Here is a 23,241-nt window from a genome sequence, read left to right on the forward strand (position 1 = left end):
CGATGATGTCTTCTTTGGCCTTCTTGCTTGATTCTTTTATGATAGGTGACTATCACTTTAAATACGTGATTCACTACCATTTCCAGGGACTTCTTCCATATTATGCTAAGTGGTCCAAAAGGCATTACCTAAGGGATTATCAACAAAAAGAGGTGCGCGAACGCTGTAAAATTCCACAAAGCCTACTATGTAGGCACAACATACCTACTAAAATTATCACATAAATTGGACTCATCAAGATGCGCATATGGCTGAGGCACTAGCCTTACGATTTGGTCTCAATTTGGCAACTATAGTTGGGTGTATTGCATAGAGGTGAACTCCGACAACATCGAGGTGATAAAGACAATGAAGAATGGAGGTCCCTCTTTCGGTCTATCGGCGGCAGTATTTGACGATATTTATCACCTTCCATGTGACTTTTCGCATAATATTTTTGAGCATGCTTCTAGAGAGACTAATTATCCTACCCATGATTTAGCCATGCTAGCTAGAAGTAAGGTGAGTGAAGATCCACCTGTAGAGATTGTTGATACTCTTGTAAAAGATACTATGGTGATCCTTGTAATAAAGAGTACTCTGATGTAAAAAAAACATACAAAACTTGCCATCCCTTTTACAATAAAATGAATCCATGGTTAAAAAAGATTCAAAAAATATTTTATATATATGGAAAACAAAATTTGACATGACTAGATGATTACATATATTTGCCATGACTTTTAAAAAACATTTGCCATGTATAAGAAACTATTTGACATATTTCTGAAACTTTTCATGGTTTAAAGAAAATGCCATGGATGTAAAATTTCATTGTACAGCAGAAATGCAATTTGCCATGGCTTCGAAGTTGAATTTGCAAAAAAGAAATTCTAAAACTCGCCACCTAAATGAACTGACCGAAATTTCTTGATAATGCAAAAAAACAAGATTTCCAAAAAAAATTGACATTCGAGTTTACGGAACTATTTAGGATTTGCCACGGTATTAAAAATTGACAAGCTATTTTAATTTAAATTTCCATGTGTTGTATGAGAGATTTGATGTGTATGTAAAAAATAACACAAAATTATGGACAGAAAAAATGCCATGGCAAATAAGATTTGTCACGGTACAGTAGGTAGGTTTGCCATGCTCAAAATAATATAAAGCAAATTTGCCATTCGTTGTAGAGTTAAATTGCCATTGGATTTAAAGTTAATTTTCCCATGCTTGCAAAGGTTAATTTTCCATGGGATTTAAAGTTAATTTGCCATGGGTTTTTGAAAATAAAATTGTCATGTGAAAGCGTAAGAAAATGCCATCGGGTGGATGCAAGGTTAATTTGCGATGGACTTCGAGTTAAAAATGCCACGGGTTTTTAAAATAAATTGCGATGGCATGTATTTGCTATTATATTGACATGTATGTAAAAAGGTTAAAAATTGCCATCCCAATATAGGTAATTTTGGCATAGCAAAAAAAGTAAAAAATTAGGTATGGCAAATTTAAAAGTAAACATTTCATGGCAAAAAGAAAGTGAAGAATTTGCCAGTGCATTATAGGTAAATTTGCTGTGTCAATATAGGTAAATTTGCCAAGGCATTATAGGTAAATTTGTCGTGTCAATATAGGTGAATTTGCCATGGCAACTAAAAGGTAATTTTGCCATGGCGATCAAACAGCAAGGCAAGTTTCCTCATTTTTCTGGCCATGAACAACTCATGGCAATAGTATGGACAATAATGGCAAACAATATGAAAAAAACATGGCAGAAACCGATATACACCCTGCAGTGAACAGTCATAGGTTTACTGATTTGCTAAAGTTCAACAAAGATACAGTGCCCTATACTGAGTATTGATTACCATAACTATGTTTGTCATGATCATGTTACTGAAAAAAACTTCCGTGTTTCCCACACTAAAACTACCCCAACTCACCCCTCCAAAAATTGCCAACCACGTCCATAGAAAAAATAGCCATCTTATTAAGAAAGTTGCCATGGTACAACTACCATGGTGTTTTGCGTGCTTGTCTAGCCAATGTATATGGATGTAATCCTTCATGGATATCTGCTCAATGTACTCTAAAACTGAAAATGCTACTCCTCTCCAAACAGTGAGACTGCAATCACAAAAATATGTTGCGCAACTGCTGCATCATGGCTGCCAAATTTACAGAAGATGAACAGAACAAACACTGAAAGCGTCAAGGGCAGTACGTTGCAAATTTACATATCAGAATTTTCGCTGGCAAATTGCTGTGCACTGATATTTTTGTCTATGGATCAGCCATGATAGCTAGTGGTCCCGACTATTTGTATCTGAGAAAATTATCTGATAAAGCAATTATTTTAGTGCTTAAGTTTCTGCGGAAGGTTTAGTTATTTTTATATGATTTGGCACTGATTCTCCCTTTTTTAGTTGCAAAGTTGCAGGCAAAGTATTATTGAGCATTGACACGGGTTAGTTTCTGTTTCATGCTCAATAACGGAACCAAAGGGAGCAAGTCGTTTTGGTTGAAATCAAGTACTGAACTCAAGTGGTAGACTTTTTAAACGAGAGGCCAGAAGACCGACATTCCATTAATAAACGTCATGCATGATAGGAGTTCTCGTAAGAGCACGTGAAAAATAAAGAATCAGCATATATTTCACTTATTCCAGGAACTGAAGAAAACTCATAATGCTCTTATTTTCCTAAGCTTATTCTGGATCGTTTTCTTACTACAAATTAGAGAGGACTTGGCAGCCTCATCTAGAGGCAGTTGCAACTACCATCTTTATGGCAAATCCCACCTCCGCAGCCCGCTTTTTTGCAGGCAGTAACACAGCCTTGTTGCGTACAATTGACTTGGTAGGGTTCCCGATTGCCGCATATGCCGTTTTGCAGACCTATAAAGGTGAAAAGAAAAAAAATGTGAATCAGAACCGACAGCAGTTCGTAATTAAACTCAGATAATCTGGAAAAAAAGGTACGCATATTATGCAAATATCAGGATAGAAGAGGCGCGCGAATACAAAAACGGGCGCAACAACTAGTGGTATGTTATATCCCATTGTCATCGTTGAAGTTATGATGGAATCAATATACCAGGTTGGAGTCAACAACCACCATGGCTAGTACTGGCAGTTCAAGACTAGTATCAAAACATGTACTCCCTCCGTTCCGAATTAGTTGTCGCAGGTATGGATGTATCTAGATGTATTTTAGTTCTAGATACATCCATTTCTTCGACGAGTAATTTTGAACGGAGGGAGTAGTATTAAGATATGTTCCGCGGCAGTGAAGGGGTGCTAATCATAAAACACGGGCAAAACAACCATGCCATTGTTAAAATTTAGATTGTATACTTGAGTCATGGACCATCGAACAAAAACAGGCAACAGATTCAGACTTCTCTGTATCCGTGGGTGCAGCAGGCCATGCAATAGATTCCAAACAGGAGAATCAAGCAAGAGGATAAAATGTGGCTCCCGGAAACCACAAATTTCTCTATAATAAAGTTGATAAGCTCTCCTGGAAAGAAATGTACCTATGTTGTTTCTCCCTGATACTTGACTCGTCAAGCAAGTGGTCGAAATCAGCAAAAGAGCCATCAAGCACACAAACCTTAAGTTGATTAGAGCCATAACGAAGTTTTTTACTATTTCCTTGATTCCTTCTACTATTGTATATTTGGTCGTGCTTGTGGTGTTTAGTTGGATCCTTCCGCTGCTGTTTATATAGATATAGAGGCGCCTTGGAGTACCATATTTTGCCGTTTTATTATTATTATTATTATTATTATTATTATTATTATTATTATTACTTCCTGCATTAGTGTTTCCTTTGTATGGTTCGCGGTAATTAATTAAGATCCTCCAGTAATAGGCACATCATGGAATATCCTCTGGATGTCGATTTATTCGCTCCAAAATATACCATACAAAATTAATTACTAGTATCCCGTGACAGGATTATATCAGTTATTGGCTCCTAAACATTACTACGAAATTTATTAGTTTTCCATGACAGCATTATGCCATTTATTGGTTCCCAAAAAATACATACAAAGTTATTAATTAGTTTTCCATAACAAGATTATGGCATTTACTGCTGGCTCCCAAAAATTACATACAATTATTTTGCATTCCGTAACAAGATTATGGCATTTACTGCTGTCTCCCAAAAATTACATAAGAAATTAATCAATATCCTTTTTTTGCGGGTGAAATTAATTAATATCCTTAACAAGACTACTGCATTTATTGGCTTCCAAATTACATACACAATTAATAAGTATTCCATCACAAGACCATACTACAGTGATCTTTTGACCAGCCATAATACCTCCATCCTAGGGAAATAATTATAGCGTGCTCTCAGACTAGCCACGGTGGGAGTAACTTCAGTAGTAACATCGAGTCCAACTCAGCAAATTTGCTTATATGGCAATGAGTTAATGAGGAGAGAGATAGTTTCAGTAACTTAGCTAGTTACCGTAACATCACATGTCCCAATGCAATATGGGTCTATAACCTAATAAATGAAGTTTTGCATGACACCATACTTATGTTACTACCCACTATGAAGATAGTAACATAGTCTAGGGATATGTGTATGTTACTAGTGTATGTTCCTCTCCATTGTGGCTAGTCTCAAGGAAATACTAGCATGGTCCCTCATGGACACGTGGTTGCCTGGTTGGACATTAAGGCGGCTGATGTGTGCTCTTAATCAGCCGGCTGACTTAAAGGGTTTTTCAAAAAAGATAGCTTGTTAATGGTTTCCATATTTGCTTACCTAGGATTCTTGATTTATTCTAAAATTTTCAAATAGTTCCAACAATCAGGGACGGATGCGACCTGAATTACTTCAAAACCTTCTCTTGCACAATGACTATATTGGCTCGTGCAATGCATTGTCCAGAAAATAGGCAAATGATATAGAGATTATTCAAGTTATTGATGTGTCGGAATGAACATTATGATTCATCTCATCAGACTACTACTTTCTTACCAGTAGGGGTAGGGTGTGCGTGTGCGTTCATAGGGGTGAGAGTTTGTACTGTTTTCTCAAAAATAAAAACATTAAACATGCTAATAATTTTATCTCTTTGGCTCGCCAGTGCATATTGATAACTAACATGGTTTTCGCGATGAGCAGGGAATGGATGAGGAGATGCAAAATTCTTGAACTCTTACATATAAAACCAGGAGCAAACAGAACTTGTCTGGTGGCTGAGGAATGGTCATCTGATAGGCACTTTGAGTTGGGATCAATTGGTATCAACAATTACTGACCAATGATCATCGTGTTGGCATTTTTGTTTTGTCGATGTCACAATCATATGATTAATCTGTAGAAGCAAGGAAACACAATTTGGTCAGATGTGCATTAGACTTGAAATATATTTTTTGGTGGCAACTAAAAAAGATATACAGGGAATACCTGCTAATGTTGCTTATCTTCATAGTAATGCCACCAATTATTGATTGTTGTGACATAAGTGTTCCTAGGGTAGCGTGAGCATGTGATATCACTTTATCCATCTGCAGCACCATTTGGTGTAAACATTGTTGCAAAATGAAAATGATTATCGATGAAATAATGGTGCATGCACCTGTTAGAGAAGGGGTTTCATAGAAAGGTCCAAATGGCAAACCTGAGATTATTAAGGTATGGAATAACTCAAGGAAGAATAGAACTGTGTCTTTAACAATTACAGTTAGTTGCGGAACACCTTAGCAGCATCGCACCAAATAAACTAAAGGAAAAAGGTGAAGACAAGAATTTCAGAATGGTTTGGGGATGCTGTTCTGTTGCCAATCAAGAATGCAATATCTATTTGGGATTACGACTAGGGTTTTCCCAATTTTGTTACTTGGGTGGGAGACCATAACATGAAAAAACTGCTTGAAATACCATTTGTGGTCGTGCATGCCACTCCATATTCCTCAGTGTCACTAGCAAGAACAAGCACTTGAATAATATTTCTAAAATCTGAATGTGTCTACCTGCACAACAAAACATAACTTATAAAAGTTACATATCATCGAAACAAAACTGGTAACGCAAGTCTTCATGTTCACAGAAAATAAATAATAATGCAGTTTCTTAACTGTATATCTGACATATCTAAACAAAGTTACACAATCACTCCAAATTTACCAAGATAAATAGCATCTTCCTAGGAAAATACAGGGACACAAATTCTAACAAAACCATGGCATTAATTCTGCAGCACAATAAAGGTATAATATAACTCACTGTATGTTATACGATGTTGGGGCATGATTAAGGTAACTTCGGAGCATATGGGCGTAAAATAAACACAAATGTCAAAACCTTTCGGATCTTATCTGCATCTAATTCAGTTAAACACAACCATTTTTGTTAGGCACATCCCTCATCAGAATATTTGCAGCTAAGAACATGTCCACATAGTTGAATGCATAAATAATATGAAGCATAAAAAATTTGGTTTCAAAACACACATTTCAGTATCCAAACAACATAGTGTTGTGTGTTTCCATGTAGATGTAAGCAAACCTGATGAACCAAATGATATGATACCAAATCATTTTCTTTTTCAAAGTAACAGAGTTATAGAGAATGGATACATCACAAACTGGCAGTGTATGTGTGGTCAGTTTTGCGACAGAGCAATGGATGCTCCACATCCAAACTTCAATTAGTTTCCACACATGGAAATCCTACTAGTTAAAAGACAGTCATTTCTCTAGAACATCGCACATGGCACACATACTCTTCCCGCTTACAAAAGTGCGACAACGATCGGACTGCGCACAACATGGGTCACTGAGACCCAGCTCAAACTTCCCTCCATGAAGTTTGAGCTCTCACTGTCAGAGCTGCTCACCGTCAGACTATATCTAATCTTTTGTCCAGCCTTGGATAACACCAGCGTCTCTGGGTAGACTCGCACTGTAAGAGATTTGGGAATCTCCATCTTCAGTGTGTATATGGAATTTGATGGGCCCATGTTTGTCGCAGTTCTGTGCACTGTGAACGGCCTTGTCTTGAGTGGCACCGTTATGGTAGGGTAGTTGAGTTGTGCTTCAGGTATCTTGGGAAGCATTTTGCAGGACAACCTCGGGTCACGCGTAATGAATGCCAAGTCCTGATCACCAAGTAGAGCACATATGTAGCCGGCATATTCAGTAATGCCAAGGTCATACACAAGGCCTGGATCAACTGCTTTTGTAGGGTTGACATGGCCAGCACCCATGGCGTACGCGGTTGCCCTCTGATGCTGCTCGTCCAAGATCGGGCCACCTGTGCTGTCCATGATGTCAGCAGTGGTGAGGATGGCTGACTTGATAGCAGCAGCAGACCAGTCAGGATGGCAGCTCTTGACAAGCGCAGCGACACCACTGACATGTGGAGTCGACATGGACGTCCCTGATTTAATGTGGAATGGCCCAGATCCAAGCATGGTGAGTGGTGGCCATGCAGCAATGACGTTGAGCCCAGGTGCCAATATATCTGGCTTTAGCACACCGGGGCTGAACGTGCCGGGACCGCGGGATGAGAATGCCGCGACCGTGGGAGATGGACGGACGCCAAGCACAGTGTTCTTGTATATGACTTTGGCACTGGCTTTGCTTGTCGTCCTCACATACTCTGTGATATTGTTGCCATTAGCCAGAGTCACCTGCACCACATTGCCATAGTCCTCGAGAAGGGTGGTGAAACCGGCAGCTTTCCTGTTTATTAGCACTACACCAGCCGCCCCGGCACTAATGATGGCACTGATGTCGGTCTTGTTGATTGATGGCCCAGTGTCATTCATTGGTCCTGTGCTATGGCAAATCACAATTTTGCCGGCCACATTTCTTCCAGGCAATGACTTGCAATGCTTGTTCAAATGCAGAGGAAAAGATTTGGGCTTGGAGCTTGAGTTTGTAATCTGGTTAAAAGCCTCTCCATTGATGTGATTGCCGTTCCCAAGCTGCACAACAGTCTCGAAGCTTCGGTCCACTGAGCCAGCTGCAACTGTGAGCAACCATGGTGCAGAATTTGCAAGAAACGATTTGGGTCCATTATTCCCAGCTGCAGCCACAACAACGATGCCCTTTGCTACTGCACTGAGTGCACCAATGGCTACCGGGTCTGCACTGAACTCAACATCATAAATAGGGGCAAGGGAGAGTGAGAGCACATCAACCCCATCCTTGATAGCTTCGTCTATCCCCGCAATGATGTCAACGGAGTCACACCCACGAAGCGTACACATGCTGTACATGGCCAGATGTGCACGTGGAGCAGTCCCGGCTGCTGTGCCCCTGCCGAGACCCTGTGCCGAGGCACCACTGACAAAGTTCCCAGCAGCCGTGGACGAGGTATGTGTCCCATGCCCTATGACATCTCCAGAGTCATTGACGGTGATGAACTTGGCACCAATCAATTTGTTATTGCAATGGGCAGCAGCAGTACCATGGCATGAACCCTTCCACTTTGATGGAGGTGGCGGGATGCCACTGTCATCAAAGGAAGGATGCCCCGCATAGATGCCGGTGTCGACTACACCGATTATGACTCCTTCGCCATAGTTGGTGTCCCTCCACAGCCCGGCATCTTTCTCCAGTCCGAGAAACTTGGGAGTGTGAGTAGTGCTGGGGCGCCAGAGATGGTCTGGAAACGCCCGCACAAACTCTTTCCTCTGGGACACCATGGCGAGGTCGGCTTCGGTGAGCCTCACGGCAAACCCCGTGAAGACCTCGGTGTAGGTATGGATGAGGCGTGGCTCATGGGAGCCGGCGAGAGGCGTTGGCAGGAAAGAATCCTGCCACCAGCGGTGGTCGTCCTCGCTGCCGGCGTCGACGGGTGGCCTCAGCAGCACAATGTATGTGCGATGGCTTGGAGAGAGGCCTGCACCTAGGTCGTCGCATACCGCAGGTGCAGGAGCATGCAGGAGCGTGAGGGTGAGCGAGAAAAGTGAGATCAGGAGGTTGGCGAAGGATGCCATGGCTGGAGCTGCGATTCCCAAAGGAAGCTGGGGGGGGCGACGCCAATGTGCGTGAGCTTGGTGTGTGAGGAGGAGAGGTGGTGGTGGTGGTGGAAGGAACCGAGAGGGAGAGGACAACCGGATGGTGGCGGCGGCTGCGCACAGGATCTTCCTCGACCGGAAGGAGGGCACGGCACGGCGCAGAGCAGCAAATGCTTCTTCCTCTTTCGCTCACTCTACCTCGGTTGGATTTGTGAGAGAAAGAAAGATGGGAAGAGCACAAGAATGGCTTCGGGGCCTCAACGTTAAATGCTGCGTGCTGAACCTTGCACGCACGCCCTAGATGCTCCTGTGCCTATACGTGACGTGAGTCAAATCAGATTGTTCGGTCTGGTTCGTCCTTGAGCTACATGGCTAGGGAGAGGGTCGTGTCGTCTGTGGGGTGGCTGGGTAAAAGATTCCAAACGAAAACGCTTCCTGCACTGCGGGACGCCAGAGTTCCACCGAATAATCTTTGTATCATGTATCTAATCACATCAGGGGAGTGGTAGAGACAGAAAGCTAAGGTATCGTGTAGAGTAAATTACATCAATAGTACCTGAACTTGGTCTTAGGGTTCACTTTGGTAACTGTATTCACGAAGTGTCAGAATACGGTCACTGAGATTGCGTAAATGTGGCACTCTACTGTATCCGACGTATTTCGCTGATGTGGTATACGTTGACTGGTCCTAACCGTTGACTTGCTCACGTGGCATGCTCATCCTTATCATCCCTCTCCGCACTCGATGAATGAACCTGAGCACCGGCTGGCGCGTATATGCCGACCAGCCATGGATGATGGAGCCCGCGGTGATGTACCACTTGACTGCTCAGCTCTCTTCTGTCAACAGCCTCTACTTCTCCACCGCATTTCTTCACATCACACCGTGCCGTCCACGTCAAGGTGGAAGACCGCCCAGCTCGAGCTCCTCCCGTGCGACGCCCCACTCTGCGTCGAGCAGTATGGTTGTGCGCTGCACCCGGACGAGCTCATCTTTTTGACATGCTCCGAGATGACTACGAGGTCGGCTCGCACCTCAGCAGCTTGCGCGCCGCCGCCTCCTGGAAAGCTCGGACACCCGATTCCCCTGGCGTGTACCTCATCTGCCTAGTGCGCGATGGAGAGCACTTCTCCGATCCCTGAACCTCCTGCAAGCGGCGAGCTTTCATGGAGGCTATGCCGTGCCCCGGCCGTCGCCGCAATCTACGTCCCCTCCAGCGTTGCGAAACTCATTTGTGGTGTTCAGAATACAGAGCGATGCCGCCGTGCACGGCGAAATGCGAGGTACACGACGGTTAGGCTATAGCCTCGGCACCTCGGCGAATCCGTGGAGCACCCGTGCATGTACACCAACGCGCCCTGGGATCCCTCTTCAACGAAGACGCCGCCCAACCTGGCATCCGACGTGCCGATCAGTACACCAACCGCGAGTATGTCTGCAAGGTGTGGGGGCGTGGCTGGACGAGAGATGGGGAAAGAGCAGGTTGACAGCCTCTGTCAGGCAGGCGACGGAGGCTGAGCATAGTAGGGTGGAAGGCTATTTTACCGAAATCGCAAACATGGTGTCGATCGGCCACGCACGCACCCGTGCACTTGCAAACATGGTGCCAGTGGTTGGCCAACGACGTGGCCAACGACGCTGATGAGCTTCAAGTTGGGCATGGGGCCGGAGTTGGGTATTCCGTCTGTGCTGGTTTAGCAAACCAACGCAGCATCGTTCATAGGCCACGGTGAAAGCTGAATAAAACTGTTGCTTGTTGATGATTTGGTGCGGCATACAAGAGTATATAAGAGGGTACAAACCGACTTGGGGTAGGGGTACAAAACTGACTTGGACTAGAAGTCGTATACCATAATGACTACTCTAACATCCCCCCGCAGTATCAACGGCAGGCTCGACGACGTTGAGACTGAAACAGATATCTTGAAACGGCTTAGTAGGCAGTGCCTTGGTGAAAATGTCAGCAAACTGAGCCGTAGAGGGAACATGAAGCACCCGAACCTGACCAAGAGCAACCTTTTCACGAACAAAATGAATATCAATCTCAATATGCTTTGTGTGTCGGTGTTGAACTGGATTGCTGGTCATGTAGACTGCTGATATGTTGTCACAGTAGACAATAGTGGCCTGCTCAATAGGCCTGTGTAGCTCGGAGAGTAACTGCCGAATCCAGATTGTATCTGCAACGGCATGTGCCACAGCGCGATACTCAGCCTCGGCCGACGAACGTGAGACTGTAACCTGTCTTTTCGAAGACCAAGAAATCAAATTGTTACCAGGAAAAACACAAAAACCGGAAGTGGACCTTCGAGTGTCAGGACAACCAGCCCAGTCTGCATCAGAGTATGCGGTAAGCGAGTTTGGAGAAGAATTATTGAGGTGGAGACCATGATTGAGAGTTCCTTTTAAATACCGAAGAATGCGTTTAACATGATTATAGTGAGGAACCCGGGGATCATGCATATAGAGACATGCTTGTTGAACAGCAAAAGAGATTTCAGGACGAGTAATGGTGAGATATTGGAGAGCACCTGTTAGGCTATGATAGAGAGTAGGATCGGAAAAGGGTTCACCGGTAGCCGAAAGTTTAAAACTAGTATCGACAGGAGTGTGAGATGATTGACAGTCAAGCATACCAGCACGATTAAGAAGATCAAGAATATACTGGCGTTGGGAAAGAAAAAGGCTGGAGGAATCTCGAACAACAGCAATGCCTAAGAAATGATGAAGGAGTCCTAGGTCAGTCATAGAAAATTCAGATCTAAGAAGAGAGACAATATGATCTAAGAACTTTTGAGAGGAGGCGGTAAGAATGATATCATCTACATAGAGAAGTAAATAGGCAGTGTCAGAAGTTTGATGATACACAAAAAGAGAGGTGCCGGAGAGAGATGGAGTGAAGCCTATTGTTTGAATGAAGGAGGAGAAGCGTTGAAACCAAGCTCGTGGGGCCTGTTTAAGACCGTAGAGAGATTTCTGAAGAAGACATACATGAGTTGGAAAGGATGGATTTTCAAAACCCAGAGGTTGCTGGCAGTAGACATTTTCTTGAAGGGAACCATGGAGGAAAGCATTTTTAACATCAAGTTGGTGAATGGGCCATGAAGAGGAGACAGCAACACTAAGAACGGTGCGAATGGTGCTAGGTTTAACAACAGGAGAGAAGGTTTCTTCGTAATCAATTCCTTGTTGCTGAGAAAAGCCACGACAAACCCACCTGGCTTTATATCGTGAGAGGCTCCCATCGGAGTGGAACTTTGGCGAAAAATCCATTTGCCACAAACAATATTTGTATTGGGAGGACGAGGAACAAGTTGCCAGGTGTTGTTTTGAAGTAAAGCATTATATTGTTCTTGCATGGCAGCGGCCCAATTGGGATCAAGTAGAGCAGTTTTGTAATTCTTTGGAAGAGAAGTGAGAGATACGGAGGTATGAAGGTTTAGGCGGTCTTGGGGTTGATGAAATCCTGATTTGGCCCTAGTACGCATGCGATGATCATTAATCGGGGCTGCTGTAGGAATAGCACGAGGGGGTAAGGTGGGTACTGGTGAGTCCAGCGCAGCGGAAGAGTCGGACGAAGGAGTAGGACTGGATGGTGGAGTTGGAGTAGGGGCCGGGGGTGTTGGGGAGGGAGCAGGGGTTGGGGGTGTTGGGGACGTCTCGGGTGGGGTGAGTGTATGGTTGGGATTGGCTATGGTGGGTGTTAATGGTGGTGGTGATAAGTTGTGTTCGGCAGGTAGGGGAGTATATAGTTGGAAAGGACGGGGAGAGGGGGTGTTTGCGGAGCTAGGGGTGTTGGATGATGTAGTAGTGCGTTGTGAGAAAGGAAAAATGTGCTCAGCAAACGTGACATGACGAGAGACATGAACGTGTCCGGTGTGAAGGTCGAGACAGCGATAGCCTTTGTTCTCGTCAGAGAAGCCGAGAAAAGCACATGGGATAGAGCGTGGTGACAATTTATTTGCAGAAGTGGCGTATGCATTGGGAAAACAGAGACAGCCGAAAACACGAACCGCGGAGTAGTCGGGGTGGGAAAGAAAGAGGGAATAATAGGGAGTAGTGTTGGGTTTAGTTTTAGAAGCTTGAATATTTAGAAGGAAGGTGGCCATGTGTAGGGCTTCAGCCCAAAACTTGGGAGGCATAGATGATTGAATGAGGAGAGTGCGAACTATATCATTGAGGGTGCGAAGAGAGCGTTCTGCTTTACCATTTTGAGGGGAGGTGTAGGGACATGAGAACCTAAGCAGGATGCCATGTTGTAAGAAGAAAGTACGAATTTTAATGTTATCAAACTCGCGACCATTGTCACATTGGATAAAGCGAATTGGGAGGAAGAAGTGAACAGACACATAGCGTTGAAAATTAAGGAAAAGAGAATGGACCTCGGATTTGTTGCGTAGAGGAAAAGTCCAGACAAAGTGGGTGAAATCATCTAGGATAACAAGGTAGTATTTAAAACCCGAAACACTTGCAATGGGAGAGGTCCATAAATCACAATGTATTAATTCAAAGGGATAAGTGCTACAAGAACTAGAGGAACTAAAGGGAAGACGCACATGTTTGCCTAATTGACAAGACTCGCAAAACACAGAATTATGAGAGTCCCTATTACATGGTATGGTAAATTCACTAAGCATAGAAGCTAAGACGGCGGGGTTGGGATGGCCCAAGCGACGATGCCAGAGATCAACGGAGGCCAGCATGGATGTTGGAGGGGTGGCGGCAGGAACTCCATTAAGAGAATAAAGATCACCGGAGCTATTGAAGCGAGCGATCTCGGCCTTGGTCAGGTAATCCTTCACAGATAAACCAAAAGGGTCAAATTCAGCCGAAACTAGATTGTCGCAAGTAAATTGGCGAACAGAGATAAGATTTTTAATGAGGGCGGGTGCAACTAGAACATCGCAAAGTAAAAGAGGTTTGGTGGAAGAGGGAAGTTGAGCCTGACCAACACAATATATAGGAATAGATGATCCATCTCCAAGGATAATGGAAGGGAAAGGAGATTTAGTGCAAGAAGATAACCAATTACTAGATGCAGACATATGACTAGAGGCCCCTGAATCAAAGATCCAATCCGTACCTGAGTTTCCTTGTGCAGCAAAGTTATTCATGGCCTGGAGAAAGGCAGCTTGATCCCAGCTCGGCGTCGCAGGTGAGGGTGGCGTCGGAAGCAGTGCCGGCGGATACGATGGTGAAGGCAGTAGGGCCGGCTGGGGAGTGTAGTAGGCATTGGCCGACTGTGGTGGGGGTGGCGTCGGGAGCAGGGCCGGCTGAGGTGTGTAGTAGGCGCCGCCGTCGGTGCTGTAATGACTATAAGGAACATACGTCGGGGCGGCGTGATAGGCATTGGCCGGCTGTTGGGGGTTGAGAACCCCGGGAGCACCAGTAGGCGGCCGAAGGCCGGGTTGCCAGGCACCTGAGTATGCCGGCGGAGCACCGAGGGTGGACGGAGCGGACCAGGGCATGGGCCATGCTTGAACAAGCCCCGTCCAAAGATCATGAGGAGGCCGCCATGCAACCGCAGATGGAGCAATAGTGGGTGGTGCAGGACTCGGTGCTGGTGATGTCGTAGGCGGAACCGAACGAGTCGCCGGCGGCCTGTAGATAGGGTTTTTGCCGCGGTAGTTTGGACTAGGACGCCAGCCGGGGGCGGTTGAACAGATGACGATGCGAACGGCCCGGCGGCAGGAGCCGGCCTGGAAGGCGGCGCTGGTGTAGACGACAGAGGAGGATGAGCCGCAGCATGAAAGACCTTGGGGCGAGAGTCCTTGCGAGCTTGTGTTTCCGCCGCGAGTTGTAGCAAGGAACGAACTTCAGCGAAGGTAGGAGGGGGCCGTATCATCGGTATGAACGAGGCTTGCTTGTCAAAGTCTTCGCTGAGGCCGACGACGATATTGATTAGCTGTGAGTCGCTAACTGTATCGCCGAGTTCGCGGAGCTCATCACCAATGGTCTTAACGCGCTGGCAAAACAGGTTCACCGGGGCGTCTCCTTGCACCATATTGCGAAGCTCGGTGTGGAGAGCGTTTTTCTGAGCGTCGGTGTTGCTTTGGAAGAGCTGACGGAGGAGTGCCAGATGTTGGCAGCGGTGGCGCCGTCGTGATCGAGCATGTTGAAGATCTCGGTGGTGATGCGGGTGTAGAACCACTGGACGATCGCGAGATCGTCTTTCAACCATTGCGGATCGTCGGGGCGGGGAAGACAGTTGGCGGCGACATGCGAGCGCAGGTTGCAGCGGCCGAGGTGGAGATCGAAGAGATGTCTCCAATGGTAGTAGTTGCGGGCGGCGAGATCAAGAACTATGGGGATGTAGGGGCTGACGTCGGAGATTGTGTCAGCAAGAGATATTGGTGCGGCGAGGATAGGTGCAGGGTAGTTTTGTGGAGCTATGGTGAGGGCCGAGAGAGAAGCGGCCGCGGCGTTGGCAGCCTTGGCGATGAGTGCGGCCCGGCGCTCGAAGTAGCCGGGCGGCGGCGGCAGCGGTGGCGTTGGCGGAGCCATACCCTAAACCCTAGGACCGGTATCTGATACCATGAAAGCTAAATAAAACTGTTGCTTGTTGATGATTTGGTGCGGCATACAAGAGTATATAAGAGGGTACAAACCGACTTGGGGTAGGGTACAAAACTGACTTGGACTAGAAGTCGTATATTGACTACTCTAACACATGGGATGCTTCGGGAGCTCTAGAACGCGGCGCTGGAGAGCTGCGGTAGCGGTGCGAGCTCGGCGTGCGGTGCACCGGTGGATGTGGCTAAGGTGTTCGACAAAATTTCAGGGAAGAGTGGTAGTAGAGAGAGATATGTGTGTTTGCCACATCAGCGAAATACATCGAATATGGTTCTGGTGCCGTAGAGTGACACTTCCTGGCAATCTCGGTGACCGTATTTTGACCTTTCCTGAATACAGTGACCAAATTGAACCCTAGGATCAAGTTCAGATACTATAGATGTAATTTACTCTATCGTGTATCTGCTAGTCCCTGCAAAGCACACAAGGGCAAGGCTATCCTTCATAGACACCGGTGTGTGTCGAGCTTGCGCTGGTGGAGAGAAAGCCTCCAAACAAACAAAGGTTCGACCGCGTCAGCACGCAGCTTGCAGAGCTGATGGGAAAATGGTGGAGGAGGGAACAGAGAAGTGACCCAAAGGGAGAGAGGACTAGTGGCGGTGGTGGGTGCACTGCAAGAGAGAGGGGTTGAGCTTCCATGACTCCATCTATGGAAAAAGAGGAAGCTATGCTGCTGGTGCTGGTGGGTGGTCGTGGAAGTGGCCGAGAGGACGCCGCTACGTGTCGAGTGTTGCGCTAGCTTGTTTAAGTTTCAGTTGAATTAAAATAGCGGGGCGGGACAAGATGTTTAGCGGAGTTAAACCACAATTAACGCTTTTTGATGAAAAAATCAGTAGTAAATCAAAGCATCCGGATTTGGAAAAGAGAGGAGAGAGGAGCTCAGCTTGCCTGGCGAATTGGCGAGGCCGGGACTCGCGCATCGTCGCCTTCGTGTCGCGGAAGCGGAAGCAGCCGGCGCCTCCTCGCCGCTGCACAATCCTTACTCCACCAACTCGCCGGCGCTGCGCCTGCCGACCCCGTGCGCTCCGCCTCAGGCCCTCGACGACGAACTCCTGCCGCGACCTTCGGGCCGGGCCTTCGCTCTGCGTCTCCCGCCCACGCCTCCGACCAGCGTTTCCCCTTCCGCCATCTCCATCCATGGCCCGGGCCTTGGGTGGCTGGAGATCCACCGGAGGGAGAAAGAAGGGGAGAAGCGGATGGAGTTGTGTACTTGAGAGTGCCTCAGCACAAACTAGAAGTCTAGAACATGTGCGTCGAGAAGGAGTCACCCTGCCGTAAGCCTCTCACTGGAGTATTTATTTTTTTTCTTCTTCCGCATTAAACCCAATCTTGTACTCATATGATGAGGCACAATTCATTATTAATTGAATCCATCGGTCAGCAAACCCCGTTCAGTCCATCATTCTCCTCAGGAAACACCATTCTAGCCGGACATATGCTTTATCAAGATCGAGCTTCACCACACATAGTCCATTCTTACTGGTCTCCCTCTTGATTCGACGAATGTATTTGTATGCAATGAGAATATTATCCAACACAAACACACTTCCCGTCTGTTCAATCACGTCCGGCAAAGTAACCTTTGGGCATGTGATTAACATTTTTCGAAATTATCTTATAGACCGTATTATACACGCTAATGGGCTGAAACTGAGTATTCTTGGTTGAACCATCTACCTTTGGAACTAAGACAATAAATGTGTCATTTCAGCCCACCGACATTACTCCCGAATTCACCACCTCCAAAACTTCTTTTTACCATATCCAGCCCAATCAAACTCCAAAATCTTGCTAGTTGGGATTACTAATTTGCCCTTGCCACTAAGACCTTTTGTAGTGGGTGGTATCATAAGGCGGTATCATGCATATTATACTAGGATACACTACTATCTCCATAGTGCGTAGTGTCATAGGTTGGTATCTTAGATGACCCGACACCTGAGGTCTGATTAGTGACAGCTGCTCTGAGGTTCATGAAAATGAAAGTTTCCAAAAGCATAAGCACAACCCGATCCCGATGTGTAATTGACAAGTGGCTCCAGCCTACATGCTCCACTTGTCAGTCTCATCGTATTGAAATCATTTACCTTTATTGAATATATACTTACAAAATAACACATACAAGTACAAAACTGTGGTAAAAAGGGAATACCTTGGAAAACCCATTTATTTTCATTGGCTATTGCCTACAAATAACACACAGCGTACACCACTAGATACCTTAACAGTTAATTACCAAGGACTTCACCAGCACTACTCTGATGATTTGGGGAAACCAGAAAGCTTTGTCCCAATGACGCGCTGTGCTTCGGCAACTAGCCTCTCAACAACTTCCCTTGCTGGTACAATCCCCGTGATTAGCCCAACACCCTGGCCAGCATACATGGCCATGCTATCGATATCGCCTGTTGTTGTCGCATTAGGAACAGTACCAGCAAACCGATGGATATCCTTGTGCTGGAATTATGAAACCATTGCTTAGTTCTCCATTATTAAGTTCTAGATGCACAAGTATAAAATGTGCATTTAAGGTTTGGAATGAGTGAACTCCTCTACTGAGCTCCATCTTGTACAAACAGCATAATAGATGGCCATGATTAATCACAACTATGGTACATTACAAGTAGAACTTTAGTTTGTTCAACCTATATTGAAGTAAGATGACAAAAATCCTAGGAAATTATATCACGGGCCCATAAGAGTAAATATGTGCATTATGTCGTTCTGTAACTTTATATGCCCAGGAAACAGACCCAGGTTTAATTAAAAAAACGGAAGTTAATAAATAATCATGGTCATTTTGAAACATTTTGAGATCCTTTTCCCCAAGGATAATATCAATGAAATCATCCTGTGCTGGCATGGCCATTTAAAATTTGATCACTTGAGCTCTAATTTGCAAAGTAGCTCGGTTCAGTTGTGGGGCTTGTTTGGCCCTACATTGGACTGGAGCAGCCTTTCCCGTGTCCAAGAGCTCCTAAAGTTAGCTGACATGCCTAAATTGACAAACAGTTTCAAAGGTACAGCTTGAAGACTCATGTTTCTCACTGGGAAGAAAACTTCCCAAAATTAGATGCCTGAGAACTTAAGTTAGCCAACCAAGTTCTGATAAAGCACATTCACTCATCACCATGCCTATATATTGTGCCGGGGTAAGACTTTTAGGAGTAAAGTACTCTACATTACTGGTCAAAATAAGAAAACCAGAAAAGGTCATACCAAAGATGGTTTCAACTTCTAAATGCAGAATGAGGGTGTAAATTCAACAAAAATAAATAACTAATACATACCACACCATGGATGATAGAATGACCTATAATAGGTTGATTTTCCTCTGTTTCGTGATCTGGAAGATTCTTCCACTCGACATAGAAAGGTGTCTTCAGGACACGTTGTGGAGCACCAGGCCATCTAGCACGCCCGAACACAGTTGTATAGTCCGTGCAATTCATCTCAATTAGCTTTTTCTTATACAGCGGATGCGCAAAGCTTTCCTCGGTGGCTACAAACCTGAATATTAAAGAATTTCATAATGCGAAAACCACAACATGCATAAGTATAAAGAAAAGCTTTGCTTGACATAATCATACAAAGGCAAGATTCAGCAAGTACCTAGGGGCCGTTTGGATCGCTGCCTTCAACTACCAAGCCAAAATATTGGCGTTGACTGGGACGTGGCTGTCTGTTTGGATTACTTCCGATTTTTTGGCATGCCCAGCTCGCCCGCACTCCCTCCTTCTGATTCCACGCCAAATTGTTGGCGAAACCAGGGCGCGCGATTTGGTCGCCAATTTTTTGGTCAGCCCATGATTGGCAGGGCGAACCTGGGCACCAACCAAACAGCCCCCTAGTTCCTAAGCAAACACCATGAGCACCAAGTGCCAATGCAGCAGCATAGCCACGGCCATCTACGATTCCACCAGCGGCGATAACCGAAACAGTACTATCTGAAACTAGATCCACTACTCTCGGCAGCAACGGTAGCAGACCCTCCTTTTTATTCAAAGAAAAAAAGCTGTTTGAGATGAAAGCCCATGAAGACAATTAAATAGAAACAGACTTGCAAGATGTGTTTTTCTTCCAAAGATGACACCACAAAAGGGGCCTTAAGCTAAATCAGTAGCCTGGAATATATCACGGGCACATGGTGTAGATTCTTATTGCATGCGTGCTTGCTTCTTGATAGACTGCCTAACAGCATTTCAAAATATTCAAGCGAAAACAACATGGAAACAGTGTGTAGTGACTTTACTTGACCAATCACATGCCCCCCTGCTTCACGGCCTTGAACGATGATTCCATCTACACCAGCTTCCTTAGCTTTTGCTGCCTCCTCAAGGTTACCAACCTGTTCAAGTCACAAAGGAAAAAAAATCTAAATATCCATAATCAACAGAACAAGTGCAAGGACTTACATGCTCATATCATCATCATAGAGCACCAAAACCTTGACTACAGGTCACACATTGGCACTTATTGTGAATTTCTTCGTACCAACAAGGAGTTCATAAAAACCTGAATGGTCTACGTCAGATGCTAGTCCTAGTTGTTCATCAATATCACAAATCACCCTATGATCCCAGCAGTCCTAGGAAATTGGAGAGAAATGAGTAACACGCATTTTTGTTATAAACTCAACTATGATCACTACAGATAAGAAGTATTTCTTTTATGAAAAGGATCACATTCTAAAATTTGACATAACAGTACTATAGTTTCTTACTAGACCTTCAAAAGAAGCTTATAAAATTTCAAATGTACTTGTTACAATAGCTGCAAGTGTGCACTGATAGTAGAAAGCTCTGATTTCTTTGTTTTTGGTTGTGGGATACAAAGAGAGGAGGGGCCGTAGGCGGAGAACACACGGGGGCACGACTCTCTCAACCGAGCTCTGATTTCTTTGTTGGAAAGGCTGATCCATAATAAGTGTCGCAGTTTTGAACTAACTACATTCAAAACTGCGACACTCATGATTTAATTAGGTATATTCATGACTTCATGGTTTGCTGCAGAGACAGAGTCCATATAAGAAACTCTAGCCCCTTCCGTTCTTAGTCCAAATATCATTGTGAGAGACCAAATTCTGTTGGAAGTCTCCATCTGTCTATATAACATAAAAGCCCATTCCGCTGTTGTTCATTACATTTGCACCAAAACCATTGAAGAACACAACACTTGTTTGAAGTTGGACATATACAGAATAATGACCAGTCAACGTACTCTAGCTAACGGCCACCGGCCACCGCCCTCCAATGATTTAGCAAGTTTGATACATACCATTCACAAGTTTTGACTAATTAACAAAGGTGTTAAGCAGCCATATCTAGCTAACGGCCACCGGACTTTGCCCTCTCACAACTCTCAAGAACAAAATGATTTTGCTCCAACAAATTCTGTCTAATTAGTTGGGCACTACTAGTCAGGAGTGTTGAGTAGGAAGAAAGAGTCCAGTCTAGTACTACAACGACATCACAAATGTTAATTATGGAAATTGGAACGAACATAGACTAGGCAAACGCAATCAGACAAGGAAAGTGGTAATAAGAACGGCACAACAAGTGTTAACTGTTAAGTACAGTTCAGAAAAATAGTGTTAACTGCTAAGTACAGTTCAGTAAGCACAAGCCGCAGTCGGGTTTCATCCATTCCGGTGAAATGTCCTTCAGCTAAGGATCTCACCTGATGCAAGACCTTGACGCCGGCACGGTGGGCCTCGTCGACCCGCTCCTTGGGGAACTCGCCCCAGTACACTTGCAGCACGGCGAGCTTCTCCTCCAGCACGACCCTCAGATTCTCCTCGTGCGGGAAGGCCAGCACTATGGCCGCCCCGAACGGCCTCTCGGTCAGGCTCCTGGTCCTCCGTATCAGCTCCCTCACGTGGTCCGGCGCCGGCTGCAGGCAGGTAGGGGGCTCCGGCGATTAGCCAAGACTGACAGAGTGCATGTAAATAGCAAAGAGGGTAGGAAAGTCGAGGTACCCAGTCAGGAAGGCGGAGGAGGCCTATGGCGCCAGCGTTGGCGACGGCGGCGGCGAGCTCCGGTCCGGAGATGTCGGGGCCGAGCGGTGCCTGCACGACGCCGTAGTCGAACCCCAGGATGCCCTTCCACCCCATTTTCTTCCTAGTCTAGTGGCGCAGTTCACGGTGTATAGCCGGCCGATCCTGATAGTCGCGGGAGTTCTGCCGGCTGCCGGTGGCGGGCGGCGGATCCATAAATAGGCCGTGACGACGAGCCGTGAGCAGGCAGGCAGCGAGCTGCGTGCTCCAGGGGCCTGGTCCGTCCACGGCGCCGGGCGTCAGCGGGGACGTCACCGCGCGGCGGCTGGTCGTTTCCTCCGCATGTCGGATGGATAAGGAGGGCTGCAAATAAAAGTCGTGAGCTAAATGAGCAGCCAGTGAGTCGGCTCCACTTTGACTCGAACTCGTTGACGAATGAGTCGAGATGGGTTTCAATTTGAGTTCGTTAACAATCGAGTTGAGCGAGTCGAGCTGACGAGCTACTCGTTTAACTGTTATAAGCTCGTTAATTGAAATGGACATGATGTAAGTATCAATACTGTTGTGATTTGTGTGCACCAAGTGTCCCTTTGACGTAAAATGTTGATTGTTATAATTGTGAAGAAAAATATGTGTCTACTCATATTTTTGTAGATTAATTACATACATGATACATATATTTTGCGGTTTATATTAATAACGAGTTAAACGAGTTAATTTTTGAGTTACACGAGTTAAATCGAGTTGAATCTGAGCTTGTTATGTTACCACAAGTTGAGTTGAGCTAACTCGTTCCCTACCCACTTATATTATGGGAGTATTCAAATTGCCGTTTTCGGTGTGTGACGAATTGACAAGGATAGTGAGAGGTTTCTATCGGGGTGCTGACAAGGGTGAAAGGAAAGTGCATTGGCGGGCATGGGATAATTTGATGCAACCTAAAAGTAAGCGATGTGTTGGGTTTCGAGATTTTCGGATTTTTAATCAAGCTTTATTGGCTCGACAAGCTTGGAGATTAATCGCAAAGCCTGAAAGTTTATGTGCTCAAGTTCTCAAAGCAAGATATTATCCAGAGGGCAATCTCGAGGACATTGTCTTCTCTGGTAATGCATCTTCCTCATGGCAAGCTATCAGTTATGGATTAGATTTACTGAAGAAGGGATTGATATGGAGAGTGGGGAATGGGAGGAGCATTCGGGTCTGGCGTGACAACTGGATTCCGCGGCCTTTCTCTTACAAACCCATCATTGTTAAAGGCACATGCATGATACGTTTTTGTCTCAGAACTTCTTAATGAGAATGGTTCCTGGAACTCCAATCTGCTACAGCAATATTTCTTGCCTGCAGACGTAGCCGAGATCATGAAGATCCGGGCGTCGCCACGGTTAGAAGGGGACACTCTCGCTTGGGGCCCTGGTAAGTATCAGATTTTCAGTGAAAAGTGCTTACCAATTCGGGTTTGAAGAATCCCATAGGGACACAGCGACTGCATCAAGCTCACGTCCAGATGGACGTTGTTCCTGCTAGAATATAATTTGGTCGACTGATGTGCCTCCGCCGGTCCGTAATTTTTCTTGGAGAGCCGCAACAAATTCCCTACCAACTTGGAGTAACAAGCACAGTTGAGGGCTTGAAACTAGTGATTTATGCCCCATATGTGCAGTTGAGACTGAAGATTCCTTTCATGCTCTTTGTC

The 23,241-nt window shown here is 45.5% G+C and overlaps 2 protein-coding genes across 8 annotated transcripts; both read right to left on the minus strand.

Moving 5' to 3' along the window:
- Positions 1-2,588: 2,588 nt before the first annotated feature.
- LOC123181836 (subtilisin-like protease) lies at positions 2,589-10,886 on the minus strand. 6 transcript variants are annotated; one of them, XM_044594233.1, is made up of 6 exons: positions 6,234-10,886; positions 5,889-5,980; positions 5,629-5,730; positions 5,415-5,515; positions 5,168-5,322; positions 2,589-2,875 (listed from the first exon to the last, which is right to left on the minus strand). In XM_044594233.1, exon 1 carries the CDS (start codon positions 8,953-8,955, stop codon positions 6,742-6,744), a length of 2,214 nt encoding a protein of 737 aa, XP_044450168.1. In that variant the 5' UTR covers positions 8,956-10,886; the 3' UTR covers positions 2,589-2,875; positions 5,168-5,322; positions 5,415-5,515; positions 5,629-5,730; positions 5,889-5,980; positions 6,234-6,741. The 6 variants fall into 6 exon arrangements, with proteins under 6 accessions (XP_044450168.1, XP_044450167.1, XP_044450166.1 ...); XM_044594232.1 differs by having other exon boundaries at positions 5,415-5,730; XM_044594231.1 differs by having other exon boundaries at positions 5,889-10,886.
- Positions 10,887-17,621: 6,735 nt separating this feature from the next.
- Positions 17,622-21,919, minus strand: LOC123181839 (nitronate monooxygenase). Of its 2 annotated transcripts, XM_044594234.1 has the most exons (6): positions 21,528-21,914; positions 21,230-21,442; positions 19,803-19,898; positions 19,398-19,543; positions 18,841-19,060; positions 17,622-18,007 (listed from the first exon to the last, which is right to left on the minus strand). In XM_044594234.1, exons 1-6 carry the CDS (start codon positions 21,660-21,662, stop codon positions 17,804-17,806), a joined length of 1,014 nt encoding a protein of 337 aa, XP_044450169.1. In that variant the 5' UTR covers positions 21,663-21,914; the 3' UTR covers positions 17,622-17,803. The 2 variants fall into 2 exon arrangements, with proteins under 2 accessions (XP_044450169.1, XP_044450171.1); XM_044594236.1 differs by lacking the exon at positions 17,622-18,007 and having other exon boundaries at positions 19,163-19,543; positions 21,528-21,919.
- Positions 21,920-23,241: the final 1,322 nt, after the last annotated feature.

This window comes from Triticum aestivum, chromosome 1D (genome assembly GCF_018294505.1).
Source record: "Triticum aestivum cultivar Chinese Spring chromosome 1D, IWGSC CS RefSeq v2.1, whole genome shotgun sequence".
NCBI lineage: Eukaryota > Viridiplantae > Streptophyta > Magnoliopsida > Poales > Poaceae > Triticum > Triticum aestivum.